Source organism: Equus asinus, chromosome 4, assembly GCF_041296235.1.
Source record: "Equus asinus isolate D_3611 breed Donkey chromosome 4, EquAss-T2T_v2, whole genome shotgun sequence".
NCBI classification, from domain to species: Eukaryota; Metazoa; Chordata; class Mammalia; order Perissodactyla; family Equidae; genus Equus; species Equus asinus.
Window position 1 is genome coordinate 20,386,983 of NC_091793.1, and position 26,645 is coordinate 20,413,627.

The 26,645-nt window shown below is 52.4% G+C and overlaps 1 protein-coding gene across 7 annotated transcripts; it reads right to left on the bottom strand.

The window, feature by feature from the left end:
• Positions 1-1,090: 1,090 nt before the first annotated feature.
• TEF (TEF transcription factor, PAR bZIP family member) lies at positions 1,091-25,045 on the bottom strand. 7 transcript variants are annotated; one of them, XM_014864384.3, is made up of 4 exons: positions 24,780-25,045; positions 10,903-11,220; positions 6,413-6,633; positions 1,091-4,691 (listed from the first exon to the last, which is right to left on the bottom strand). In XM_014864384.3, exons 1-4 carry the CDS (start codon positions 24,880-24,882, stop codon positions 4,476-4,478), a joined length of 858 nt encoding a protein of 285 aa, XP_014719870.1. In that variant the 5' UTR covers positions 24,883-25,045; the 3' UTR covers positions 1,091-4,475. The 7 variants fall into 7 exon arrangements, with proteins under 7 accessions (XP_014719870.1, XP_014719867.1, XP_044635041.1 ...); XM_014864381.3 differs by having other exon boundaries at positions 10,903-11,235; positions 24,780-24,950; XM_044779106.2 differs by lacking the exon at positions 24,780-25,045 and adding an exon at positions 15,229-15,469.
• Between the last annotated feature and the right edge of the window lie 1,600 nt (positions 25,046-26,645).

The following is a 26,645-nucleotide window of genomic DNA, read 5'->3' on the forward strand; positions in this document are numbered from 1 at the left end:
ATATCACCCTGCTTTTCTGAGCCTCAGTGTTTATCTGTAAAATGTCCATTTAAAAAAGTCCACCTTGGGGCTGGCCCGGTGGCACAGCGGTTAAGTGCGCACGTTCCGCTTTTCGGCAGCCCGGGGTTTGCCGGTTTGGATCCCGGGTGCAGACATGGCACTGCTTGACAAGCCATGCTGTGGCAGGTGTCCCACATATAAAGTAGAGGAAGATGGGCACGGATGTTAGCTCAGGGCCAGTCTTCCTCAGTAAAAAGAGGGAGATTGGCAGCAGTTAGCTCAGGGCTGATCTTCCTCAAACAAAACAAAACAGTAAGTCCATCTGCCAGCTCGCCTCCAAACTCCAAATGCACGTTTTCCCCTTAGAAACAAAATTATAAATGGTTCCTGGTCCCTCAAGCCACAGGAACCCTGAGCACTAACATGCAGCGTGGGGAGGCAGGACGGAGCCGTCTTGGCTGTGAGAAGGCAGCACAGGCCTCCTGAGGACGCAGGCACCACCAGCTCTGGGGATGGAGGGAGCAGAGGGAGAAGGGTGAGCTCCCACCCCGCTGGATGGAAGCCACGGGGAGCCCAGGCCAGCCCTGAGCAGGGGGCCTGGGGACGCCCAAGCCGAGGGAACCAGCAACGACAGTGCCGTGCCCTGCACGGGCTGCACTCGTGTACAAATGTCTTTTCATGGAGAAGGTCTCATGGCCCTAGACAGAAAATCTCAGAAAAGGGCAAAAAGCCCTAGAATCTCACCCCCAGGACCCAACTTGTCCAGTCTTTGTACTTTCTTTTTAACATAGCTGTCATCAAGTGTTCCCTGTTTGGGAACACTTTTCACGATTAGTTCCCTGTCTTTCTACCAGTGGGACAGCACTTTTAGTTGTTCAAAGTGCTTCCTCAATAAACTGTGAGTAAGCAGGCAGGAATCACTTCCATCTGACAGACGAGGAAACCGAGGCACTGAGTGGTTCAGTGATTCGGCCAAAGGTACCTGGCTGGTGATGCAGGAGTGCCTGGGACAACCCTCAGGCTCCCAGGCCAACACTCAGACAGAGGAAACTGGGAAGCAGGGAGGAGGACAGAGAAAACAGTCCCACAATTCTCATCTCAAAATATTTAATTTTGTTTTGAAAAGGATACATTCCCGGCTTCCCTCCCACCACATCACTCCGGCCCACCAGCAGTGACACACTCGCACGCACACACGCACATAAGGCCAATGGGCTATGGTCTGCTTCTCCCTCTCCAGCTGGGAAGAAGGGATGTTCTCTTGGCCTCCTTCCTCCAACAAAGGTAAAGGAGAGAGGGGCCTGCTGGAATGCCAGCTCCCAGGGGAGGAGGCAGAGCCCCACACACTCCATCACATCACATGCACTTAGAAAAATAAAACCAAGTGGTGTTCTGGCATCCCCAACATCGTAAGATAGCAATATCCACCTGGAAGTCATCTTTGCCATTTTCTAGAAAAATTTATTGCACTTAATTAACAGATGTTGAAGGAGCTCTGGGGTGGGGCTTTGCCATGAAAACCAGGGGCTCTCAGCCCTTTGTATTATGCGGAACAGAGCTCCCAGGGCCCTGGATGGAGAGCTGCCCAGTACAAAGGGGCCCTCCTCTGCTGGCTCCCTCACCTGCCACCCTGCCTCAGGCTGGAGGACTGCAGGAGCTGCCCGCCCAGGGCCACAGCAGCCCCCCTCAGCAGGGTAATGCTTACCAGAGTCGAGGTTCGCTGCTAAGTGCCGTCCCCAACCTCAGGACTCAGACAGGCAAAGCCTTTCCTTTGGCCAAGAGTAAGAGTTACCCAGGTCCTCCACAAGGCTGCTGGCCATCGTGAAAGCTCTCCCTCTGTAAATCTATTCCTATATCTAGATATACATTTATTATACGTATATTCCCGCAACATTCTAGCTCATTCATGATTTGTCTGTTCTGAGGTTGCAACGAGGCTACGAAGCTGGACAGGGCGCTTAGGAAGGGATGGTGCTTCTCCGCCACTGCGAACCCAGGGAAAGCCGTTTACACTGGCTTCTCCAGCCTCCGCTGCTTTGTAGAGGACGTCAAAAACCTGAGCACAGGAGCCTCAGTCTTTGGCTCAGCCCCAAGATGGAGGGGGTCCAGGAGGAAGTCAAGAAGACTCCCAATTCTGCGACGGAAACTGAGCAGGCAGCAATCCTCTCCTTCTGCAAGGACTCAATTCTTAGGTCTGGGAGGAGACACGCTTACCTGAGCACTTCTTTTCCCCAAAATGTCAACCTCCACGGACATGTCCTTCCTGTCCCTGTCAGGCTCCTGACTCAAAGGGGCTCTTCTAAAAGAGGCCAGCAGCCACGTTCTTTCCAAGTAAGCACTTTGGGAAGGAACCAGACACCCAGTGCCCGCGGGGAGGAAGGGGAGGGCACTGAACAGGCAGAAGGTGGGACAAAGAGGAGAGACATCAGGCCATCGTCCCACCCGCTGGGGTCACAACATGGACGCCATCCAGAGATTAAATGTCCACCCTTTAAGAAAAAACAAACTGAAGAAACACAAACCATACATTTTCTGGCCAAAGAAAATGAAGAGCTTTTAAGTCAGATGCTCTTCTACCAATAACAAAATGAGAACTGCCCTCTTGGTGGGTAGCCAGACCAGAGGGAGAGCGCCCGGGCGGGCAAGCTGCCCGGGGCAGGACACTGACATGCCGGATGCAACTGCCCTGTTGTGATTACACTAGAGTGAAAAGTGTGAACATGATTTTTATAGAACCACAAAGTAAAAGTCAGGGGCCTGGAGGGAGGCGGTGACCTCCCTTGGCCTCAGGGACCCTTGTCGAGGCCCCCGGAGAGGCAGGTGTGCAGGTCCTGGAGGGCCGTGGCATCCCCCGGGGGCGGTCCACGGCCAGTGGGTGGCTGCCCCTGGTCTTAACATCTGTAACGAAAAGTCTTTAGGGGTCGGGGCCTGGGACGTGGAGCCACACTTTAAATAAAGCCAGTGGTAAGCATGACAAAGTGCGCCCATCACCTCTGACCCCTCTTTACCACAGGCTGCCCGCCCTGAGCAAATAAATATACCCATCTCCAGGTGCCCCAGCTGACCACAATGAGCAGAAGCTTCCACAGATTTCCTCAATTAATCTTCCGGGCAGAGCAAAAGGACGAGCCCAACCGGACACAAGACAAAGCAGCAGCTGTGAGCAGTGAGGCCACAGCCGCAGGGACCCCTCCACGCCACACCCCGGACAGGCTTTATGAGTGGCCCACGGCCCCTGGGACCCAGACTGAGGGGACTCTAGCCTGTACAAATATCCCAAGAGCCTGCTATTCCACAAAGTTGTGCTGCAACCCTGGCGACCCCAAACCAGGTGTCCTGCCCGGCTGACGCCCTCCAGCCAGCTCACGTGGAGGAGGGATCCTGAAGCCAGAACTGGGAAGCCCTCTTCTGCTTTCAGGGAAAGTGGACTCTTCGTCTGGCCCACACAGGAGAGCAGAGCAAGAAAAAACAGGAGTTTCCCAAGAAGCACGCCCCAGCCCTCCGTCCACAGTGGAGGTGGCGGTGGAGGCCAGGTTTCTAAACACCAGGCGGAAGGTGCGTCTCGGCTCTGGGAAGTTAAGCTTCCCTGACGAGGGGGGTCTTCCTTTTAAATCCAAGATCTGAAATTGGTCACTGGGTGAAAAGAAACAGCAGGCCCAGAGGCCTAGTCTAATGGGACAAACAATATTCAGGTGGCCCCCAGGGGTGACCTGGAGAAGAGGAGATGGAAAAGGTCTCCCTCTGTACTGTGAGCAGGGCTCAGAGACTGGCCACCCTGGGGGTCTCTCCTCCACAGCAGACGAAGCACAGAGAGCATCCAGGCTCAGCCACAAGAGAAAAGGGGTGTGGGAGCTAAGAACGGTGCACTTGTGCCTCAGGCCCCAGACCCAACCCATCCCAGGCTTTGCAGAGACCCGGCTCTTGTGGCCTGGCACCCGCGCAGACACTACAGAGGAGCTGCTGTGTCTCTCCACCTCTGAGGAAGATGGGAACAAGTGTTTCTCTCAAAGACTTTCTGGGGAGGGTGAGGTGGACGACAGACACCCCGCCTGGAAATGCGCCCTGCTCCCTGAGAAGACGTAAGGGTGACAATGATCACGACTCGCTCTGCGGAGACAGGCCTCCATGGCCCAGGCTGGAGATGAGGGGGTCAGGGCAGCCTGAGCGCCCCATGAAAGGAGGTCTGTCCTCCAGAGGTCCCCTTCCGCTTCAACTGGGACATCCAAGAATAGAAACTAAGGCTGATTCACCCGTCTACAGAGATTCTGTGGCCCCGCCAGTGAGGAGGCTGGCCCCCAGGGAAGTCGCCACGTGCGCTGGCCATGTGATAATGAAGCTGAAACGTGAACGCTCCTGGAGCAGGTGCGCCGCCATTCGCCCGTGACGAGTCCTAAGTCTCCACTCGTGTAGGGTTTCGGGGAGCCCCCAGGCAGAGGTCTGAGGTGCAGGCAGCGCCACCCGGGCGGGGACACGGGTTACAACGGCCCGTACTTGGTCTCATACTTGGACACGATGGTCTTGCACTTGCCCACCTCCTTGCGTAGCTCGGCTACCTCCGTCCGCAGGGCCGTGTTCTCCTTCTCCAGGAAGGCCGCCCTGATGGTGATCTGGTTCTCCTTCAGGCGCCGGGCATCTCGGGACCGTTTGGCTGCCACATTGTTCTTCTTGCGTCTTGTCCAGTACTTTTCGTCCTGTGGGGAAGCGTCCTCTATGGATCTCCCGTCTTTCCCCACCAGGGGACCCAATCTCTCCCCATTTGCCAGCACTCCATATCCCAGATTCCTCTCATAACTCGTCTGGTGCAGCCAGAGTGGAAGCTGGGACCCCAGGGAGGAGCTGCATGTGCCAAGGACACCAAGGGGCCCTACCCTCTCCCCAGGGAGGCGGGATGGGACACAAAGTCCTTCGGGAGCTATGTGGTGGAGGGAAGGGAACTCCACGTACTGGCGGCCTGCTCTACGCCGCTCCACTGTGAAGCACCGCCTAGACCCTTGCCTCATTTAGGCATTCTGGTTGTGGCTAAGGGCCTGCCCCCTGGGTCCAGGGCCCTGAGTTCAAATCTCAGCTCTGCCACCTATTAGCAGTGAAACCGTGTGAGTTCCTTAACCTCTCAGTGTCTCAGGTCCCTCACCTTTACAAGGGGGATAATAACACTAACTACATAGTAGAATCGTTGGAGGAGTAAATGAGTCAGGATGTACAGGGTTCTATAACAGTGCCTGGCCTCCAAGAAGGACCACATAAATGTTTCCCATTTTCATCATCATGATTAAAACCCCAGAAACCTTCTGAGAGGCAGCTATGTTATTCCCATTTTACAGATGAGGAACTTGAGGCCCAGCCAGGTCTAGGTGGCAAAGCGGGGTTTGAATCCAGGTCTGCCTGACTCCAAAGCTTGGGTGAAAAGTCCTTCCCGTGAGTTTTTCACAGGAGAGGATGGAAAAACTGCAAAATCCTCCTCTCCCACCCCTTCCCCCTGTTCCCACAAAACCATCAGCTTGAAAGCTGCTTGTGAGGACCGGCCACGTGGCGTAGTGGTTAACTTTGGCAGGCTCTGCTTTGGTGGCCCAGGTTTGCGAATTCAGATCCTGGGAGCAGACCTACACCACTTGTCAGCCATGCCATGGCAGCTAACCACATACAAAATGGAGGAAGACTGGCACAGATGTTAGGTCAGGGACAATCTTCCTCAAGCAAAAAAAGAGGAAGATTGGCAACAGACGTTAGCTCAGGGACCATCTTCCTCAGGAATTAAAAAAAAAAAAAAAGGGAGGGGGCCAGGCCCAGTGGCATAATGGTTAAGTTTGTGCACTCTGCTTTGGTGGCCTGGGGTTCACAGGTTTGGATCTCTGGTGCGGTCCTAGCACCGCTCGTCAAGCCACGCTATGGCAGTATCCCACAGAAAATAGAGGAAGACTGGCACAGATGTTAGCTCAGGGCCAATCTTCCTCACAAAAAAAAAAAGAAAGAAAAAAGAGAGAGAGAACACCTTTGCTTCTCTTCCCCCCCCAAAAAAGGAAGCTATTTGGCTGCTTGCTCAGCCCTGGGGATAACAACATATAACTATCTTTTGTCCTTCAAAGTGAGGGCCTGTTCAAGCTGTTCAAGTTCCGGTGGCCTGGTGAGCCCTCGCCCTAAGGCTGGGCTAAAGCCAGGAAGGTGGGAACATCAACACAGCTGGTGGTGGTAATGAAAGAGAAACTACAGGGAGTCACGCTGGGGCCAAACGCCACCTGCCTCCCTTTCTTTCTACCAGTTGCTGCAGGATACGGCTCTATGCTCTGAACTCATACCCTTCTAAAGGGTGTCCACAAGGAGGGACGGTCCTCCAGATAAACCCAAACGTGGGGAAGCACACACCCCTGGTCTTGAATCAATGCTGTACATTCACTTATAACAGATACCAGGTTACCTTTTGCTCATCGGGGACAAAGACCTTCTTGGCCTTTTTGATCATGGGCTGGGGCTTCAGGTCCTCCTCTGCAAACTTGTGCTTCCGAGGGTTGAAGAGCTCCCCACCCGGCACGCTGGAGAGGACCAGGTCGGCAGGGTCAGGATTGAAGTTCACATCCACCTCCACGCAGTTGGGGTCGATGGGACTGGGCGTCTCCCGCTCCTTCTTCAGGGAGGATTCTGAAAGACACAGAGACAGGTGGTCCAAAAGCAGCCCACTGGACAGCGAAGACATGTCACACACCCAGATACCAGCTTGAATCTCATGGTTGCACAAGCCACTGCCACTCGGAGGGAAGGAAAAACAGAACAGCACCAGCCCCCAGGCCAGACTGGCACACGTGATTCGATTCAACACCACAAACGTGGAAAGAGTTCTTCCCTTCAGGAACAAAATGCTCAAAAGGAAACAGGGGCCCTCAAAAGAGACAGGATTTCCAGATTGTTTTTCCCCCTAGAAATGTTAAGTAGAACATTAAATCATTATACCCCCTTAACTTCCTGTGGTTTCAAGTTCTCAAGTAATGAGAAACAGCTGAATCTCTCCTTGAACTATGATGGGTTAGGGACGCAGACTGAATAATGAAACGGCTTCCATTTTTGAATCTCTTGAGACATATCAGTCACTGTGCTCATTAGCCTTACGACGACTCTGAGAAGGAGATGGGCGTTAACCTTATTTTACAGATGAGGAAACTAAGGCTCAGAGAGACGACATAGTTTTCCCAGGGACACAGAGGGCAAGTACCTGAACTAAAATTTGAGTCTGGGTCTGGCTGATTCATCTCTGCTCTACCTGGCTGCCACTTTATAGTGGACATTGGATTAAAGACACTTTCAGAATTCAAAGATTGTGCATTATTAGAGATAAGTTATATAAAAAAATCTATGCCTTTGGCCTACTTGTTCAATGCTACTGGTAAGAGTACACTAAATAGTCAGTAGGTATCTATTAAGCACCTGCTATACTCTGGCAGCTACTGTCCTGGCAAAGACCAAGCAGTGAACAAAACAAGTAAAATCCCTGCCTTCATAGAATGTTATTCTTGACATTACCTAAGATAAATTAAAAATATCCAAAAAAGTGTTAGATGCCATGTGGATATTTGGGAGCAGCACATTTCAGAAAGAGTGGACATGAAGGGTGCCAGTATGTGCACAGGCAAGCAGTGGTATGTTGAAAGAAGAGGAAAGGAGGCCAGTGCAGCTGGAGTGAATGAAGGAGGGGGAAGAGTAACAGGCCAGGTCCAGAACAGAAAATATAGGGCCTTTCATCCCAATAAAGCAGCGGCTCTCAGTAGGGAAAGATTTTGTCCTGCAGGGGACATTTGGCCATGTAAGGACAGGGTGGGGTGTGTTCTACTGGCATTTAGAAGCCAATGATGCTGCTAAGTATCCTATAATGCACAAGACAGTCCCTCCCCCAACCCCAACAAAAATTTATCCAAATTTTATGCCACTGATTTTGATGAGATGGGAGAAGCCACTGGAAGGTTCTGAGCAGATGTGTGACAGGATCAGACTTACGTTTTAACCGGATCATGGACATAAACTCACTGTATATCCCATTAGAGGGAGTTAATTACAAAGAGGGCTGAGTGTCAGAGGAGTGAATGACCAGGGATCAATGTGGTAACTGAAGGAATACAGAGGCTGCCAAACTCTTCACCTGCAAAACAAACAGCCAAGGTACCAAAGCCAACAACTAGAACTCCCATACCCTGCTGGCGGGAGTGTAAACGGCTCCAACCACTCTGTACACTGTTTGGCAGTATCTACAAAGCTGAATGTACGCATGTCCGATGACCCAGCCACTCTACTCCTCAGTAAATGCCCAAAGAAATGCACATGTATAGTTACCAAAAGACATACACACAAATGTTCATGGCAGTGCTATGCATAACTCCAAACTAGAAATGCTTCACACGTCTGTCAGCCGTGGAACGGATAAACTGTGGTGTGTCACACGATGGAACATCACTCAGCAATGAAAATGAGCAAACCCCTGCAGTAGGCAATGATGTGGAGGATTCTCACAAACAGAGCTGAGGAAAGAGGCTAGACACAAAAGAATACAGACTACTTATGTGTTTTGTACAGAAGGAACTGAAAAATTAAGAGGGAGAGTTCTACTTTCATTTCTACCACGTACACAATTCTTCATTATAAATCTTACTCCACCTGCATTGTGTTTTTTCTTCTCTGTTGCAGTGTTCTGTAAGTATGTTCTGTAAATCTATTTTGTTAGTGTAAAGAGATTCTGATGCCCACATATGTGTGCTATAAAGCTGGCTATAGGAAGCTATGAAAGTGAGAGTATAAATGTAATTAACTCAAAATAGTTAAAAACAAAAAAGAGAACATAACATACAGTTCCATTTATAAAATACTCAATTATAAGCAAAATGAATCTTTGGTGATGGAAATAAGGACAGCGAATACCTCGGGGGAGTAATCAACAAGCGAGGTCACGAGGCACTTCTGGGATACTACTAGTGTTCTAAATCCTGATTTGGGTGGTAGTTACATGGGTGGATTCACTTTGTGAAGATTCTTCGAGCTGTATACTTATGGGCACTTCTGTATGTCATTCTTCATTAAGGTTCACTTAAAACAAAATCAAACGTGAATGCCACCTAGGTAGCCTAAGGGACAAGACAGGGGCTCATTTCCAGCTGTGTCCCCTACCCACACATGGAACAAGCTTCTAGGATAACCTGACCAGCGCAAAAATGAGTTGCCTGCAAACAAGAATTTGGCTGGAATCAGCTGAAGCCTTTAGATATGACCAGTTTATAGGAAAAAAGTGAGGGGCTGAGGAACAAGTCAAACAGCATTAGAGATATAGTCAAAAATCTAGCATGGGCAACACTCTACAAGACAAATAATTCAGTTTCTTCAACAAATAAATTGCAGAGGAAAAAAAGAGGAGAGGACTCTATAGATTACAAGAGATTTAAGAACTTAACTAAATGAAATGTGGGGATCTTCTTCGGATCCTGATTCAAACTTGTAAAACAGACAACTTTTTGGGAACTTGAATGTTGATGGATTTATTGTCAATTTCAGATGTAAAACTGGTATTTTTATGTTTTTAAAAAGAATCCTTATATTTTACATACACATTGAAATATTTATGGATGAATTGATATAATATCTAGGATTTGATTGAAAATAATCAGGTGAGAGGAATGAAGAGATTATAAAGAACAAGACTGGGGGCCGGCCGCGTGGCCGAGTGGTTAAGTTCACGTGCTTCACTTCGGTGGCCCAGGGTTTCGCCGGTTTGAATCCTGGGCACAGACATGGCACCGCTCATCAGGCCATGCTGAGGCGGGATCCCACATGCCACAACTAGAAGGACCCACAACTAAAAATACACAACTATGTACTGGGGGGGCTTTGGAGAGAAAAAGGAAAAATAAAATCTTTAAAAAAAAAAGAAAAGATTGCTTATGAGTTAAGAATTATGGAAGCTGAGTGATGGTTACATGGAGGTTCACTATAGTAGTCTCTTACTTTTGTTATTTGAAAATTTTTCCATAATAAAAAGTAAAATAAATAAATCAAAATAAATAGAGCATGAGAATTCCTTGGATGCTGGTTCCCTGGGTTCCACACTAGCTTCTGGGCTCCTTCCAGGAGGCATCAGCCTGTATGCCTCTAACTGAGCCTGCAGAAAGCTTTGCAGAGCCCCTTGAAACAGGAACTATGCCTCCTCTGGTGGGCTCATGTCCAAGGGGCATGAAAACCAACTAACCAACCAACCCCCAGAGGTAAAACAGAAAGAGGACAAGATGAAGGAGGAATCCTAGAGAGGATGTTTGTCCTGGCAGTGAGAATGCCTTCTTCGTGCCAGGGCCTAAGCAGTACCTGGGTACGGAGTCAGACATCCTGAGTTTGGATGCTGCTGCCGCTACCTACCAGCTGTGTGACCTTGGGCAAATTACTGCTCAGGTTCCTCACCTACAAAACCAGGATTATAGTATCAACCTCCTAGGATTCTTGTGAAGATTACATGCTAATGCCTGGCACAGAGTAAGTGCTAAATAAATGTGAGCTGTTATTATTACTGTGCTTGCCTGAGCTTCCCAACAATCTGTGGCAAAGTGCATGCAGGGGTAAAGAGCAGCACTGAGGAAATGAGAATGGGATTTCCATCCTGTGAGCCTCAGACCGGAAGGGCTCACTCCACTTTCCTGACCATCTGCGGCACACCAACCAACAGAAAGGCTGCGACTGCCACCGATGTGACTGCTATTTTTATCTCCAGCTTCAGGGGACTGTGCTGAAGGGTGGGGAGCAGAGGATTTCTCCACACTGCAGGCCTACCAGGACCTCCCCTGAGAGAAGGGGCTCACCGGGTGTGTGTGGACACAAGCAGCCCTCAGTGGGAAGTGGACTTCCCTGGATGGGACAGGTGGCCCTGCCCAAAGGCCTGTCACCAACCTGTGCTGGACACAGTTTCAGAGGGCTGAAAGACGGCGGCAGAGGAGGATGGTGGGGACGCTGTGGAAGAGCTGGCTGACTCCTTCCCTTCCAGCTCGGCCACAGGCAACAGCAGGTTCTGGGCCAGGTGGGTGGGGCCGGCGGGGATGCCATTCTCCAGCAGGAACTCGTCCAGGTCCATGTACTCCAGGTGGAAAGACTCGCCGTCATAGGGGATGGTCTTGTCCCAGATGGGCGGCATGAGGGAGGCTGAGACGGCCATGGTGCTGGCTGCTGCGGCCTCGTCTTCCTCCAGTTTTTCCTTCCCCTTTTCCTTATCTGCACACACAAAATCTGCGATAAGACACCACACAAGAGGGTAACTCAATCCCAAGAGGTGAGCAGTGAGCCTCACAGGGCTGACCCACCTCTCTCAGAGTCCTGATCCATCCTATGCATTTCAAGAGCCAACTCTGTTCTTGTTATAACCTGGTGCTTGAACCAGGCCACTGGCCTCCTGTAGAGATGGCAGCACGCCCTTGCCCATGCCTGGGCTTCCCAGAATGCTAGCGTCAAGCTCTGAGGCCTGAGTGGTCCCAGGGTTAATTGAGAATGGGCTGTGGCGTTAGCAACTGCAGGAGGGAGGCTACAAGGAGGAAATGGAGTTTCTGACCCTTCCTGGTGTCTTAGCGATATCTTAGGAAAGGCTGATTCCTCAGGCCAAGAAGTTTTATGTTCTCCTGTCCTGTCCCCTCCAGTTATGCCCTTTTTTTGTGTGTGTGAGGAAGACCGGCCCTGAGCTAACATCTGTTGCCAATCTTCCTCTTTTTGCTTGAGGAAGATTGTCACTGAGCTAACATCTGTGCCAGTCTTTCTCTAGTTTATGTGGGACGCCACCACAGCGTGGCCTGACGAGTGGTGCTAGGTCTGCACCCAAGAGCCGAACCAGCGAACTCCTGGCCAAAGTGGAGCATGCGAACTTAACCACTATGCCACCGGGCTGGCCCCCAGCTATGCTTTCCACAGCAACCCAACCTAGGGCTTGAATATCAGCTCTGCCACCCACTTGCTGTGATGTGTGACTTTAGCTATGTTATAACCTCTCCCAAGCTCAGTCTCCTCCACTGTAAATAAGGATAAAGCTGCCTCTTTGATGAAGACTAGACACAGCATTTGAAAGTCTTGTAGAGCTGCTGGCACACGGCAGACATTCATTATTACTGTGAGCTTGTTGAGGGCAGGGACAGTGTCTGATTCATTTCTAGATCTCCAGGGCCAATACAGGAGCAGGCAGACAGTGGGCCACAGGACAAGGTGGATACTGAATGAAGAACATTGGGTTTGCCAACAGACTCCCTTTCAGTGTATTAGATAGACAGGGCCTGGAGCTGTCTTTTCAGGACTTTTTTCAGAGCAACCATTTCAAGAGACCTCTATCCCTGAATAAGCACAGAATATTGAAGGCAGGGATTCTGGGAAGAAGCAGACGGGTGGAGCTGTAGAAGACAGGTTGCTCCCATCCAAAGCAAAATTAATCAATTACTGGGGGACTAGATCCCACTTAATTGTCTCAGTCAAAAGTTATGCATGTGGATATACAAGAAAAAGCAAATTAAGAAAAAAAGACAAGAGAGAAATGCGACAAGGCTGGAAAGAAATCAAAGTGACAGGGACGCTAACCAGGGAAGTGGGAGACAAAATCATGACAAGTTCATAATGGGTTTTCAAATTGAGGGAGACAAGTTTGAACTCTGGATTCTGAAATGAAAAAGAGAAATCAGATATGATTATGTTGGAAATAAACCAGTCATGCATGGACTCCCAGACCACAGACAGTCAAAAAGCAGCCCATTGGTCCAATAAAAAGGACACACCCAGTGAGTTAAGAACATGGTTTTGACAAATAGAATTTGGTCGTGGCTTCTAACACAAATTAACGTGAATTCCTGCAACTGCTTTCTGTACCAGGCTTTGGTTTAAAACCAAATGGGAAGTAAGAAAGCCAAGCTTTGGTGGGCTGGGTGGGCCAGATGGCCTACCTGTTCTCCTCCCCTAAGATCTTGACTCTACATTCTGTTCAGAAACAACTGTGATCCATGTTGGGCAGGGGCATGGGGATCAAATGAGGGAGGAGAAGGGAGGACACAGAAAAACACCTACACTGAAGGATAAGTAACAATAAGGTCCAGGTTTTGCCTGGCCTAAGCAATTGAGGATATTTTTAATCAGTGTTTTTACAAGACAGAGTTTTAATTCCAAGAGATGATAAAGGACTAGGCCTGTCACTCAGGTCATGGGGATTAACATCAGTGGTTGCCGGTGAAGAGCCCCAGACCGAGACTTGTGAGGCCTAGCTATGGGACCTTCAGGAAGCATCCTCAGCTTTTTTCATCTGGGAAGTGGGGATAACACCCTATAGGACTGCTGTGGAGACTAAATAAAATAAGATTCTGTCAAAGTGCTCTGTGAGTATTTTGCAAATGTAAGGTAGGATTATTCTTAGGGATGGTTATTATTTGGTAATCTTGAACAGGAACCCGACAGATGTGTACACCTGTCCTGGCAGCCTGTCTCAGATCCCAGATTTGGAACAAAGCATCTCCTTAAAAACAAACAAAAGGGTTTGTGCACATGAGATCCTGAAGCAGGAGGAGAGAGCCTGGCCTCACCTGATGTACTGAAGCTATTTATAACCCAACAGTGACAGCCATAGGGATGAGAACACACCCAGGAAAGGAAGAGAAATGGCATTTTTAAAAAGGAAACTAATTCTCCAAGACAGGTAATTCACAGAAGGCCTATTCCTTCCCAAATCCCTGAACTACACTGATGGTTCTTGAAAATTCAAGGGTCTCGGATGGAAAGCACACTTCAGTGCACCTAAAACCTCACAATAGGTGGCACTCCTGCTGCTCCCTGAACCTCATGTTCCCAGGCCAAAAAAACAAGGCCAAATCTGCTTTCCACATAGGCCCCAGGGACCTTTGTGGCCTAGGAAACAAGATAAAGCCCAGCCCTGCCTCTGCGGCCCCAAAGCCTAGGTTCAGCCCCAAACAACCAGGTGAAGGGCCTTACTGGCCTCATTCTGACCCTCATCCCTCTACCTGCCTCCCGAACCCCCTCAGAAGGCTCCTCGCATCTCTTCTCCTGACACCCCTCCCCCACGTCAGCAGCAGCCCTGAGACACACTTCCAGAAAATCTCCAGTGAGTCCCTAGTAGCTGGGGATATCACACGCAGGGATGAAGACAAGTCCTCCTCCTAAGGGGGGGGAAGGCCAGATACAAAGACAATTCACTATAGTATATCAGCGCACCTCAAACTTTAGTGGACTTTGGAATCACGGAGGCAAGGCGGGGTAGGTGCTCCTTAAAATGCAGATTCCTGTTCCAGGAGCCGCAGATTCGGTGGGTGAAGGGCGGGGCCCAGGAAGCGGCATTTTAAACAAGCATCCCAAATGGTCTGATGCAAGCGGCCCGAGAACGCGCCCTGGAGCGTCATTTAAGTGGCTGCTGCGACCCCCATCAGCTTCAACAGTAAGCCCTACGCATAGCGCGCGCGCTCGTGGCTGCCCAATGAGCCTCCTCACTGCGACCCCCACCCCACCCTCTCCTCCTGACCCTCCCTGCCAACCCCCATCTGCCCCAACCTCTCTCAACTCGCCTCCGACCTTCTCTTCCCAACCCCCTTGCCTCGCCCTCCAGGGCCCTCGTCATCCCTGGCCCCATCCCCCTCGGCTGCACCGCTTCACCCTGACCTCCGACCCCGGCCCCGCCCCCACAAGGCCCCGCCCTCGCCTAAACCCCGCCCCCGGGCGCGCGCAGACCCCCCCCCCCCTCACCGAGGCGCGCCTCGCGTGGGGGGTTCTCCATCAGCTTCTTCAGGACCAGAGGGAAGGAGCCCGGCAGGCCCCTCTCCCCAGCTGCGCGCCCCGGCCCCGGGCCTGGCCCCGCCTGCGGCTCCACAGGCGGCTTCTTTCCGCCGCCCGCGTCGGACATCGTGCCCCGCGCTCTGCTCGCGCGCCTCGCCTCCCCCGCCCGGCCCCTGAGATGGGCCGGAGCCGTGCGACCCGCCGCAGCTGCCGACACGGGCAGCTACTGCGCAGGCGCCCAGCGGCACCCCCGCCTCCCTTCATCCCTACCCCGCCTGCAGACCGGCTCTGGCATATTAATTATTCATAGAGCCAGGCCAGCGTCCCTGGATCGCGGCCTTGGATTGGCCCATCCTGTGAGAGGGGCCGGCGCAGCCCTCCGGGCCGTGATTGGTTAGGCCGCCGGGTTGAGCGAGACACGTGCGGGGCCAAGTGAGAAGCAACGCCGCAAGCCCCGCCCGCCCGCCCCTGCGTCACCTGATTGGCGCCTGCTGGAGTCTGTGTCATAGGCCCTCCTCGGCGGCGGCCCCTTCCCCTCTACCGGTGGTTTCGCCTTCGCTTCCCTCTTCATAGCACCCGCCCTCCTGCCAGACCACCGTAACCGCTCTCCTTTCCCTCTCATCCCAACCTCGCCACCTTCCGGACGCGACGCTGCAGGGAGGCGGGGATGGGCGCGGCCAGGCCGACCGGGGGAGCCTATCAGTGAGCCCGCTCGGGCCGCGCGGCCGTCCCCCCGCGGGTCACGTGGAGCCGCAGCCGAGTCCAGTCGCGTGGGGCGGGGGAAGAGGAGGAAGGCGCGGAACAGCCAATGGAGGGCGGGGGCGGGGCCCGGGGCGGTGCACGAGGCGCAGCACGTGCCGGGCTGCGGCGGGGAGCGCGAGGGGAGGCGGGGAGTGCGAGGGGCGGGCCTGCTTGTTCCGGGGACTCTGCGCAGGGTCGTGGGACGGGGACGCAGAGCCCAGCCCGCACCCTTCCTTCCCCGCGACCCTGAGGTTGGCTGAGGGCAGGGCCGCGGCCGGCGACTGCCTGGCCAGTAGGGATTCCCGGAATGAGGTTGGCCGCCGCCTAAGGGGGTGTCGTGTTCCCCACTGATCCCGGGTTTCTGGTGTGGGCGTGGCGGCTCGCTAAAGGCTAGCGTGGAGGGCGCTTTGTCGAGGCCCGGGGGTGGGGAGAAAGGGCTCAGCCCTGAGTCAGGGTAGGGGACACGTTTCTGTCCTCCCGCTTACTGGCTTGTGACCTTGGGAAAGTCCAGTTGCTTCCCTTGAGCCTGTTTTCTCAACCGTAAAATAAAGATTTGAGCTAGTTAATCTCTAAAGTCCTAAAGAGCTCTGAAATTTTGTTCCTAAGGCCTTCCTTTCCTTTTCCTAGGGGAGAAAAAATCCCAAAACTCCTTTATACATGGTAGTGATTACACATTGTGTGGGAGAACGACTTCCTTTCTTAAAATCTAAATATTCCCTAGGAGTTGCTCAGGAAACATGTGAAAACGTAAAATGTGAGGGGATACACAACGGTGGAGACGTTATAGGAAGCTGCTCCTAAACAGCGCCCAGACCTTTGTACCTTTTTACAGCACAAATCATGCTCTGCTTTGAGCCCGAACAATACTAGACTCTCCCTGCCCAACCTCCTAGAGGGCGGGGACTTCAGCTTGTTTGTCCTGTGTTCTGCCAGTGGCTCAGTATGGGGCTGGGGCAATGGTAGAATGCAGTTCTTGGCTCATGGGATGGGTGCATGTCGGCAACACCCAGCTTAGCTGAAAGTTGTCAAGCTGATGCAATCAGAATTTTGCTGGGAGTTGAGAGGGAAAAAGAAGTTGTGCCCCTGAGCGAGCCTGGAAAGCAAGAGGTTTGAGGGGACTTTGGGAGGTGGTTGGGGAAGGGTGATGGAGCCTGATGCCAAAACTCAAATTCTTACTGCCACACTCATTACACTTTAGTCGCTTTCTGACTCTAATACCTCCAGCCAATTGCTTCCCCTCTCCAGGCCTCCGTTCCTTTCTGTCAAATGGAGGGAGGGCAGGATCTGCCTTGTGGAGTTTCCATAAGCCAATGCATGTCAAACGCGCAATTGCAAGCCTGCAACAAATGGTAGTTTTTTATAATTTTACTAAAACTGATAGGTACAAATCCACTGCTTGGTGTATCCGTTATCCAGGAGGCTAAAACAGTGCCCATTTCACTCAATTTAGTGGAAATACTCAATTGTATACAGGAAATCTTTGTGTTGCAGAGTTGTTATTGGGGATTCTGTATGTGGCTAAACTAAGATATCTTTAGGAGAAATTGACCTAGAGGTTTCTAGAAACAAATTTCAAAGGACATTCCAAGGAAATTGATTAAAACAATATATGAAGCTTTTTAACAAATGACTAGTTTGGCCATGGAGAGACTTGCTAGATTAAGAATTAAGTGTATATTTTCATGGCTAATGTGATGTTATCAAAAGGGGGGGGAATTTTCAACTTATTAGAGGAGGATTTATGATAACATAGCGGTGGAATGTTCTAACATTTGTTTATGACAAAGGCAGGACGTAGTAAGAAAGGGTAAAGATTTAGGTTTCTTTTTTAAGCTACAGTTATCCAAAAAGGATAATGCCTTCTCCACTCATCACCCAGCCTGGAGCAACTGACCTAACAGGCAGGCAGGTTCCGGCTTCAAAACTTAGTCTTGCACCACACTCTAACCAACTGAGCTAACCGGCCACATCAAAACTTAGTTTTGATTTGGTTCTCTGTTCATGTACTGACACTCCCCAGGGAGGGTTTTTTCCCTGGATAACCGCAGGGTAAATGGTGTGTCACAAACACTGCAGAAACCTTACAAACATGTTCTCTCTCGTGCTTACTTGCAAGCTGGGAGGTGAGCTACATTGCTGACTGGCAGCATTCAACAGTGCCATCCTGGAGGCAAGAGCCAATATGTTCTCATCTTCATTCTCCAGCTGACCTGAGAAGAGCCGTAGCAGCCCACCTCTAACTCCATCTCCCATCAGTAAAGTGGGAATAACGGTGCGGCCTTGCCCCTTCTTTTAGTGGAGGAATGAAGGTTGCAAGAAGTAATTAGCTAATTTCCATAGTGTTTGTGAGCTCTACAAAGAAATAATTCCATAAAAAGAACATGTTATTATGTGGTTAAGGCTTTAAAGCTATGAAGTGGTACCTTAGTGTTCTACAGTAATAGGGTTTCAATGCAGTGGCTTCTTGAGGGAAGCGTGGTCCTGGGGCAGCGGTGACTTTGTGGGCTTGGGAGGCAGGCCTGGGTGGAATGTCTCCTCAGCCGCTGACCAGCCACGTGGCCTTGGGCAAGTGACTTCTGCCTAAGCCTCAGTTACTTTTCTCTTGGAAATAGAGATGATATTGACAAATAGAAATGGGAAGCAATAGGATATATTGGAGTCTATGAGGAAGCCGTTTGGTGTAAACCTAATTTGGCCTGACTTTGTTTTTTCCAAAAGGGCCTGACATGGCCCTTGAGCATGCATTGTATATCTGCTTACACGTTTGCTATATCCCAAAGACAAGAACAAAGGCCCTTAAGATAAAGGTGCAACTTCCCCCAACATTGGCATTTCTTTAAGGAAAAGCGTCTCTCCCTAGGCTAGGAACTGATTGCTGTGCTCACCTGTGACAACAGACCTGCCCCCCTGCTGTGTCCACCCAGACAGCAGACCTAATACCTGCTGTGTCCATCAGTCGCTGTGCCCACAGAGCAGTCTCGTGACTATTGTAAAAGGACATTTCAATCCTATGTGAAACATCCTCTTTGGGGGTATATAACCACTCTGTACACCTCACTTCTTTGGTGCCCTTTCTTCCTTCGGGAAGAAAGGCCCTGGACCATGGTCCTCACATTTTGGCTCAGAATAAACTCACCCAAATTTTTCATTTATAGATTGGTTGTGGATTATTTTTGTCAACAATACGCTTACCTCACAGAGCGGTTCTGAGGATTCTGTGTGGGGAGCAATGTCAGGTGCCGGCCTGAGCTGTGTGAGGCATGGGGTGGGTCGGCTTCCACCTTTCCCCTTCATTCAGGTTGTGTTGGGTCAGGAGTAGAATTATTTTGGGTGTGGGGACGAGGCAGTAGGGTTGAGGGTAGGTTCTAGAGTCCAAGCTACTGCAGAGATGGGATGTGAAAGGTCCATTTTCCAGACCTGGACTGGCTTTAAATTCTACTCTTTAGTGTTCCAAGAAGCCTGCTAACCAACTCAAGTTAAAAACTTAATTCAACTGAGCGCATGCAGAACAAGAGCCTTTCCTTAAGCCATTATACCGATTTGGAGTATTATCATTTAAACGTGAAGTTCAGAAACTCTAGCATGGGAGCCCTTGGGAGATACCCCAAGATGATCTCTTTGGTTATATATTCAGCATCTAGCAGGACGGTACCACTCTGTCTTCTGACTTGCCAAAAAATGTGACATGAGCCTGTGTGTGTAAGAGCAGGGCACTGAGAAGGCTTCCAGTGAGCTCTAACGAAGCCCAGTTATCCGTGTGCTTTGCCAGTACCAAATGCAGGAGAGCACAAAGCCCTGTTTAGGGTAGTAACTCAGTAAATATTTGTTGGCTCGTTTTGTTGTTGGTGCTGGTAGGAGAGTTAACAAACCCTTTCAGAGCTAAGTCATATACATTTGGAAGGTTATAAACATTAAATAACAGTCATTGTGTTTGATTCACAATCGAACCTGGAATAACAAACATGAGCCATCCTTCTGGCAAGTCCCCCAGCACGAGCCTGCCAACGACTGCCTCCTTGGAGCCCACATGCCTGCGGCTGCAGAGTTCTAGGCGGGGGTTTGTGCCTTGGTCTCGGTTTGCTCTGGGGGGCAGTAGTGGGTGGAGGCTGCTCACTCACTCTTGCACATCTCTTCAACAGTCTCAGGAGTATTAGTTTTCTGTTTGGCTTGCATTTTGTCCACTCCCAGGGTTTGGGTTACAGGTGGAGAGCTGCCCCAAGAGTGCCATTTCCAGAGAGAAGCCCTCACCTCCAGCCTCTGCCATGTCTCAGCAGCCACTGCCCGACAGCCGGGGGTTCTCCAGTGGAAGCAATGGTAGGGTGTGGGCTCTGGAACCAGACCCTTTGGGTCTGATTCCTTCTTGGAATACTTCCTGTGTGACCTTGGGCAAGTTACTTAACTTCTCTGTGCCAGAGAAGTAAGGAGTCAATGCAGGCACACTCCTGAGAACAGTCCTTGGTGCCTCGCAAGTGCTCAGATGAACTCTTACTGTCATTCTGTCTGGGGTTGTTCTAGGAATACCTCATTCCTCCTCACCTGCCACTTCTCCAAGAGTAGTGGAGGTGAGCGAGGCATTGTAGGTGGCGAGACAACAGCCTCACTCTTCTTTATGGCCTTCAAGGCCCCGCAGGCTCTCCCCCTTTCAGGGTGCTCCATCCTCACCTCTTGCTTCTCTCCGCCTTGCTCACCTTCTGCAGCCATAGTGGCTTTTTGTTCCTCAGACACACGTGTCTTTCTTGCCCCAGGAAAACACCTTTGCAGGTGCTGTTTCCTCAGCCTGAAAGTTCTTTGTGTAGCTGGCTCTTCCTCACTCTCTAGGCCACGGTTCAAATGTCACCCCCTTGGAGAGGCTGGCCCTGCCCTCCTGATTGCTGGCTGTCTGTCTCTCCCTACTGGCATGCAAATGCCAGGCCCGAGGCAGTGTCTGTCCCTGCACCCTGCACCACATTTGTAGCAAGCACTCAGTAAGCCCATGATGCATGGTTGGAGGACTGAGGTGGTACTGCCCTGTGATACAGTTTCAGAGACCTCGGGGAATCCTGTGGGTAGAGACGAGCCTGGAAGCGGGCAGAGCTGGGTTGAAACCCCTGGACAACTGCATGGCCTTCCTATCTCCGAGCATCAGTCTCCTCATCTGTAGAATGCATAATCATACCCCCCTCACAACGCCATTTCAGAGATGGTGATGTAACAGCACTTAGCGCCATTCCCAGCACTCATTCAAGAGACAGTGCTGTGAGAATCAGAGTTCATTCCCTCAGCAGCCTGGCCTTGGGTCAGGCCCAGAATGATGCACAGCCATCTGGAAGGGACACTCCTGGACACTGCTGTCGGTTTCTGGCACTCGGTGAGAGTGAATTTCTCATTTCTCTGATGGGTGCCGGGGGACAGGTGGAGAAAGAGGCTGTGAGCCTTAAGGTGGAAGTGAAAAAGAGAGGCGGCCCACATCCTGGCCTGGAGGGTAGCCAGTCTCTGCGTGCATTTTCCCACCGTTTAGAAGGTGCTAGTGAGGAGTAGAGGAGCTAAGGCGCCCAGCACATAGAAGGCCCCTTCCCTTCCACTTCCCTGGAAGCAAACTTCGATTTCTCAGTTTTGCTCTGGGCCCCCAGGCTGGGAGTGGAGGCAACCAAGCTCAGGACAGCCCAGGCTGCAATGAGTCCGCCCGTCTTCGCCTGTTTACCCCAATCCTGCAAGAGGGGGATCCTCAGGCCTCTGCCCCCCTGCCTCTGCCCCAGCAAGTCCCACTGAGATCCAGCCTGTTATCATTCAGCCCTTTCTCAGGCCAGCCCAGCTGGGCTGTCCGGTTTGGTGCAGGGCTGATGGCACCATGCCCCCAGGAGCCTCGCGCATTTCCAAGGAAGCACACAGCCCTGCATGTGCTTGCACAAACTTGCAACATCCAGTTCTTTCAAGGAGGGTATCCAGGGGAAGGGGAGTGGAAAGAAGGGAATGAGGTCAGATTGCAAATGTAATGTCGATGGAAGAAGCCTAAGGCCAGGCCCAGCTGCTCTTTGCCTTTCACAGAGAAAACAGCGTGGCACCTCACAGTTTGCAAACACTTTCACATGGGATAACATTTAATCCTGGCAACAAGCCCTGGAGCAGGTATTCTTTTTCCCCTGTTTACAGATTGGGGATGGAGAGAGAAGGGCATGTCAAGGATCCCCTGCGGGGTGACCTACAAGTAATTGTAGTTAGGAGCTCCCGGGGCTGGGACTCCACCTGCCCAGCTCAAAGCGAAGGTCTTGTTCAACCTCTGGGTGTGTTGTCATGCTACACAGCTCCCTGAAAAGGAGGCCTGAGTGACCACAGCTGGCAGGAAGATGGAGGACTGGCCCCTGAGCACAGCCGAGACCCCATGGAGTGAGGGAGGGGTGGGGTGTAAAGAGCCAACAGTATAGTTTAGAGAAGCAGGGTCTTTACAGATGCTGGAGAAGAAGGTAAGAGAGAGTGAGCAGTCTGGAACAGAATTGCCTCTGGAAGAAGATCCTCGGGAGAAAGGGCAGGAGTAGAAACAGGGAGAGTAGTCCTTAGGGATCAGGACCCAGAGACAGAGGGGACACTGAGTCAGGGCCTTGGGTACAGGCCCAGCCTTTTGCTGGACATGGCTTTTTTTGCCTTCAGGAAAGCTGGTCGAACTGGTGGCCCAGAGTGAGGGGGTGCAGGGTGGCCGTTTTAACCTGAAGCCGAGAGAGGCTTGAACCTGGTCAGCTCTGCTAGAGAAAGTCTGCTTAGCCGGGGACAGGAAGGCAGGGGAGTCTGTGCAGGCTGTGGGGGGAGGCCCGGGCAGCAGGACAGGGAGGAGCCCCAAGGGCAGGACGCAGGGAGTATCTTTGAACTGGAAAATGGAGTGAGAGGCTGTAGGGAGAGCAGAGGCTCGTGAGCGCACACCTGGAATTTCTCACACTCTGCACGGCTTCCCTCTGAGATTCCCTCATGCTGGACCCAGGATGTGCTCTGCATGTGACCTAAATGTGTGCGGAAGCACAGTCACCAGGCTGTAGAAAGTGGGCAGTTCGTAAACGGGTTTTAGTCCCCCACGGAGAAACCTGCCCCCTTTCACACCAAAGCAAAGGGCGGGCGATCCTGAGGGAAGGCCTGTTTCCAGGCAGCTGGGTCCTCCCGTTGAGCCCTGAAGCCCCAGTGCTGGGACATGAGGAGAGAAGCTGCCTCCATAAGAACTTTTAAAGTATTTGCTACGTGACTTCTGGAAATCCTAGTTCGTGTGGTGCGTGCACTTTCCTTTCACCGAAGTCTATTGCTTTTCAGGCAGATGCTTTCATTTTTATAACAGATTTGGTTGGTCTGGGAGCTTTGGAAAGTGGGGATGGTGGGTTGGGGGCAGTAACATGAGAGAGGTCTTTGTGGAGTACACTGGCCCCTTTGGCTCTTTAGCCCTCCTCCTCTCATTTTATCTACCCATTGGCATCTGTCAGGTCCCACGGGGTCTCATGCTTCTGACCCTCAGGGAGGCACCACATGGAGAAGTGATAGGAAGTGGCTCCAGACTTCGGTCTCCGCCTCTTGGGCCAACCAACCCTACCAGACCAACTAATGCTCAGAGCTTGCCAGCCCTTGGCAAAGCTCTGCTGAGACCTTGGGCAAGTCCCCTCTGTGCTGGGCCCCAACTTTGCCCATCCACAGTGAGGGACAGGGACTTTCCAGCTGTCACAGGGCTCTGTGGACCAGCTGGGAGCCAGCAACCAGCAGCTGCTGCCACACTTCAAAGACCTTGCTATCCTTGTCTGAAGAGCAGCGCCCTGAGTCGCCTCCGAGTACCCTTCCCTGCCCAGCCGGGGAGCTGGCCCTGCAGAGTCGCCGGCAGCCTTGTCACTTCCTGTGCATGCACTGCGCCATCCTGGGACACCCTACCTGCCCTCCTGGGTGCCTGGACCAAGAAGCAAACCTGCTACCTTTAGTTTTTGGAAGGACTTCCAGCTTCACCCACCCAGATGGGCTGTTCAGAGATGGCAAGACAAAGTCAGCTGTGGCCCATCTGCCAGGCTGAGGTGAGGGTTTCCCTGGGAAGATGGGCTTCTCCTGGAGAGCAGCGGGGGTCCTGCGTCTAGGAGGGCACAGAGACTCCTTCTGTGGTACCCGCCCGAGGGAGCCCAACCGCCCCGCATTCAAGACCACAGGGTGTGGTCTCAGGGGCCTGGGCCCAGAGCTCCGTGAGAGCCCACAGGGACCCTCCCCTGAGCTCTGGGAGCCACCTTCCTCCCTCCAGCAGTCTCCATGAGCAGAGCCTGCTTCCTCGCTTCCTTGAGCCCGGCTCCCCGAGGAGTGAGAAAGAGGGCGGGGGCTGTGGTGTTGGTCCTCAGGCTCCAGAGTTTGGGAAAGAGCTGAGTCCCGTGGAAGTAAGTCCTGTGGGGACAACCAGGGCTCTGGTGACAAGATCTATGAGGTGCCAGCACAGCAGGATGAGGGAGAGGCCTGAGAAAGGTCCCCTGAGGGGACAGCAGGGCGCCTAAGTCAGACTCCAGAGCAGAGGCCATCGGGGCTCCTTTAAAGGCCTCTGTGGAGTTTGAGCAATGAGGACCTGGGTGTGAGCCCCTGATGTCTTAGAGTCTTAGAACAGAAGAGATTTGGAGAAATATGTATCAGGAGGGAGTACCCTGAGCAGGCCACCCCCAAAGCTAGCTGTGGCCTTGGGTTTCTCAGGCAGGACTTGGGAGACACCTGGTGCTGCCTGCTGGCTCTGCCCCTTGGTGCACGCCCTCCGCCGCCGGCTCCCTGGCCCCGTGTTTGCCTCTGGTATCCTAGGAACCGGGGCTTCGAGCCTGTGGTCCTGTTACATAACAGCTTCCATCCCATCCATGGGATCAGCCCTCCAGCGAGCGGGAGCTAAAGCAGCACATGGAGGAAAGTCTCTTCTCCAGACAGTGGGGCTCCTGCCTGTCCGAATCTCCAGTCTCTGCCAGTCCGCTGCCACCCCAACATGCAGAGGGAGGGAACTTAATACACAATCAGCAGCCAGTGCATTCTCTCAGCGGGGCCCTCTGGTCCTGTCCTTGTCCCACGTGAGCACAGCACCTGTCAGCGGCCACACGCTGGCCATAGCTTCCCAAAGCTAGCAGACCCAGGGGGCCGCCCATGAGTTGCAGTGGCACTCCCCACAGTGTTCCTCTGCACCCCAGGCCTTCCTTCTGCCAGGAAGGGGCCCAGCGCAGATCCCTGCTGGGGACCCTCCCTAGCTTGGAGATGCCTGTCCTGCCACTGTGCCTGTGGCTGCCCCCACCCCTTGGGTACCTGGGCAGCCAGCCAATGCAGGCCACCTCCATTCCTACCTGTCCTCTTCTCTGGCCAAGGCAGAGAGTGCTCCAGCAGGGACTTGAGGACCTCAGGCATGTCCATGGCAGGGGCCACTCCGATCCGGTCACAGCTAGACATGGCCCTGCAGGATGTGCTTGTTCGGGGAGTTTAGAAGCAGCTGGAGAGGCAGGAGCTGGCTAGGGAACTGCAGGCTCTGGAGGCGGGCGGGGCGGGAGCCCGAGGCAGCCAATGGGCAGCACAGGCCCCGGCCCGCCCGTCCACCCCCAGCTCGGCCACCTGCCAGCTCAGGCTGCAGCCAGGCCTTCCCTTCCCGCTGCCTGGAAGGGCGGGCCTGGCCCTGTGCCAGCTGCAGCACGTGGAGCCACCGCGCCAATCCTGACAGAGAGCCCAGCCTGTTATCTAACTTTGCAAAGGGAAGTTCTCCCCCAGGCTGGGAGCCATAACCAGGGCCTGCCAGGTGAGAACAGTGAGATGGCTCCATGCCTACAGCGAGCATGCACCACACACTCAGGCACACTCGGTGGGGGAACCCAGGAGGCCAGGCCCAGCAGAGAGCAGGGCCTGCCACGGAAACCAGCTCAGGCTGGGACCGGAGATCCCAGCCCCCCAGGCAGCTCAGTATGAAGGATATTCTGTTGGCACATCCAGGCACATGAGGGACATCACGCACTCATCTGCGTGCTTGTGAGCCTCAAGGAGTTGTTGACATGTTTTGCTGCTGATGTCTACAAGCTATGCACATGTGCCCTGCAAGGCACGCGGGTGTGCATGTGGTGTGCATTAATTGGGGCTTTATACCATCTGCAGTCCTTGTTCTGCTCTCCTAAGGGGAGTGACAAAAGCTGCAGCCTGGCCTTCCTTTGGTCTTCTGGGGAGGGGAGGAGACGGGTGCCCAGCAGACAAATGCTGGGAGGGCAGGAAGAGCAGGCACCCCTGAAAGGGGGAGCTCTGTAAATGTGGTGCAAGCTTGTCCTGGAGGACGTCCTGCTTCCCAGCCTGTCCTGGGGAACTTTGGCAATTGGCTCTTTGTGGTAGTCCCCTGCCTGGCCCTCTCACCAGGACACTGGCCTCTGTGCTCCCTAGGCCACTTGAAGGTGTGGTTGAAGCCAAGGTTCTGTATGTCACCCCCCACCAAGGACCAACCAGAACACGGGTGTCAGGCTCTGGATTCTGACAAGCACTGATGTGGGATCTTGAGCAAGCTGCACAGCTCTTCTGGGTCTCAGTTCCAAAACGACTGAATGTTGTGACCTCTGAGGTTCCTTTCAGCTCTAGTTCTGTCTCTGATGATCCATCCAGGTTGGATGCAATAAACATTTGGTTCCCCGCACGGAGCTGATTCCTTTGCTGCTTTCTAAAACCCCATTTTCACAGAATCAAAAATACTCCAGAAACTCCTTCTGGCCCCTCCCCTTCCCAACAGCTCTCCGCTTGTCCTCTAATTACCCACTCTTCCTCCCTAATAACCTCCCCAAACCATGTTCTTTTCCTAATTAAAAATTAATTTCAATTTTGAATTAAAAAAACCATATACACCCCAAGCTTCGAACTTTTGATAAGGCGTACTTTAGAAATGTCATTTCTGGGGCCGGCCCGGTGGCACAGCGGTTAAGTGCACACGTTCCACTTCGGCAGCCCGGGTTTTGTCGGGTCGGATCCAGGGTGCGGACATGGCACTGCTTGGCAAGCCATGCTGTGGTAGGCGTCCCACATATAAAGTAGAGAAAGATGGGCATAGATGTTAGCTCAGGGCCAGTCTTCCTCAGCAAAAAGAGGAGGATTGGCAGCAGCTGTTAGCTCAGGGCTAATCTTCCTCAAAAAAAAAAAAAGAAGTGTCATTTCTATCCCTGTCCTCCCTCCCCTTTCCCCTTCCTCATAAC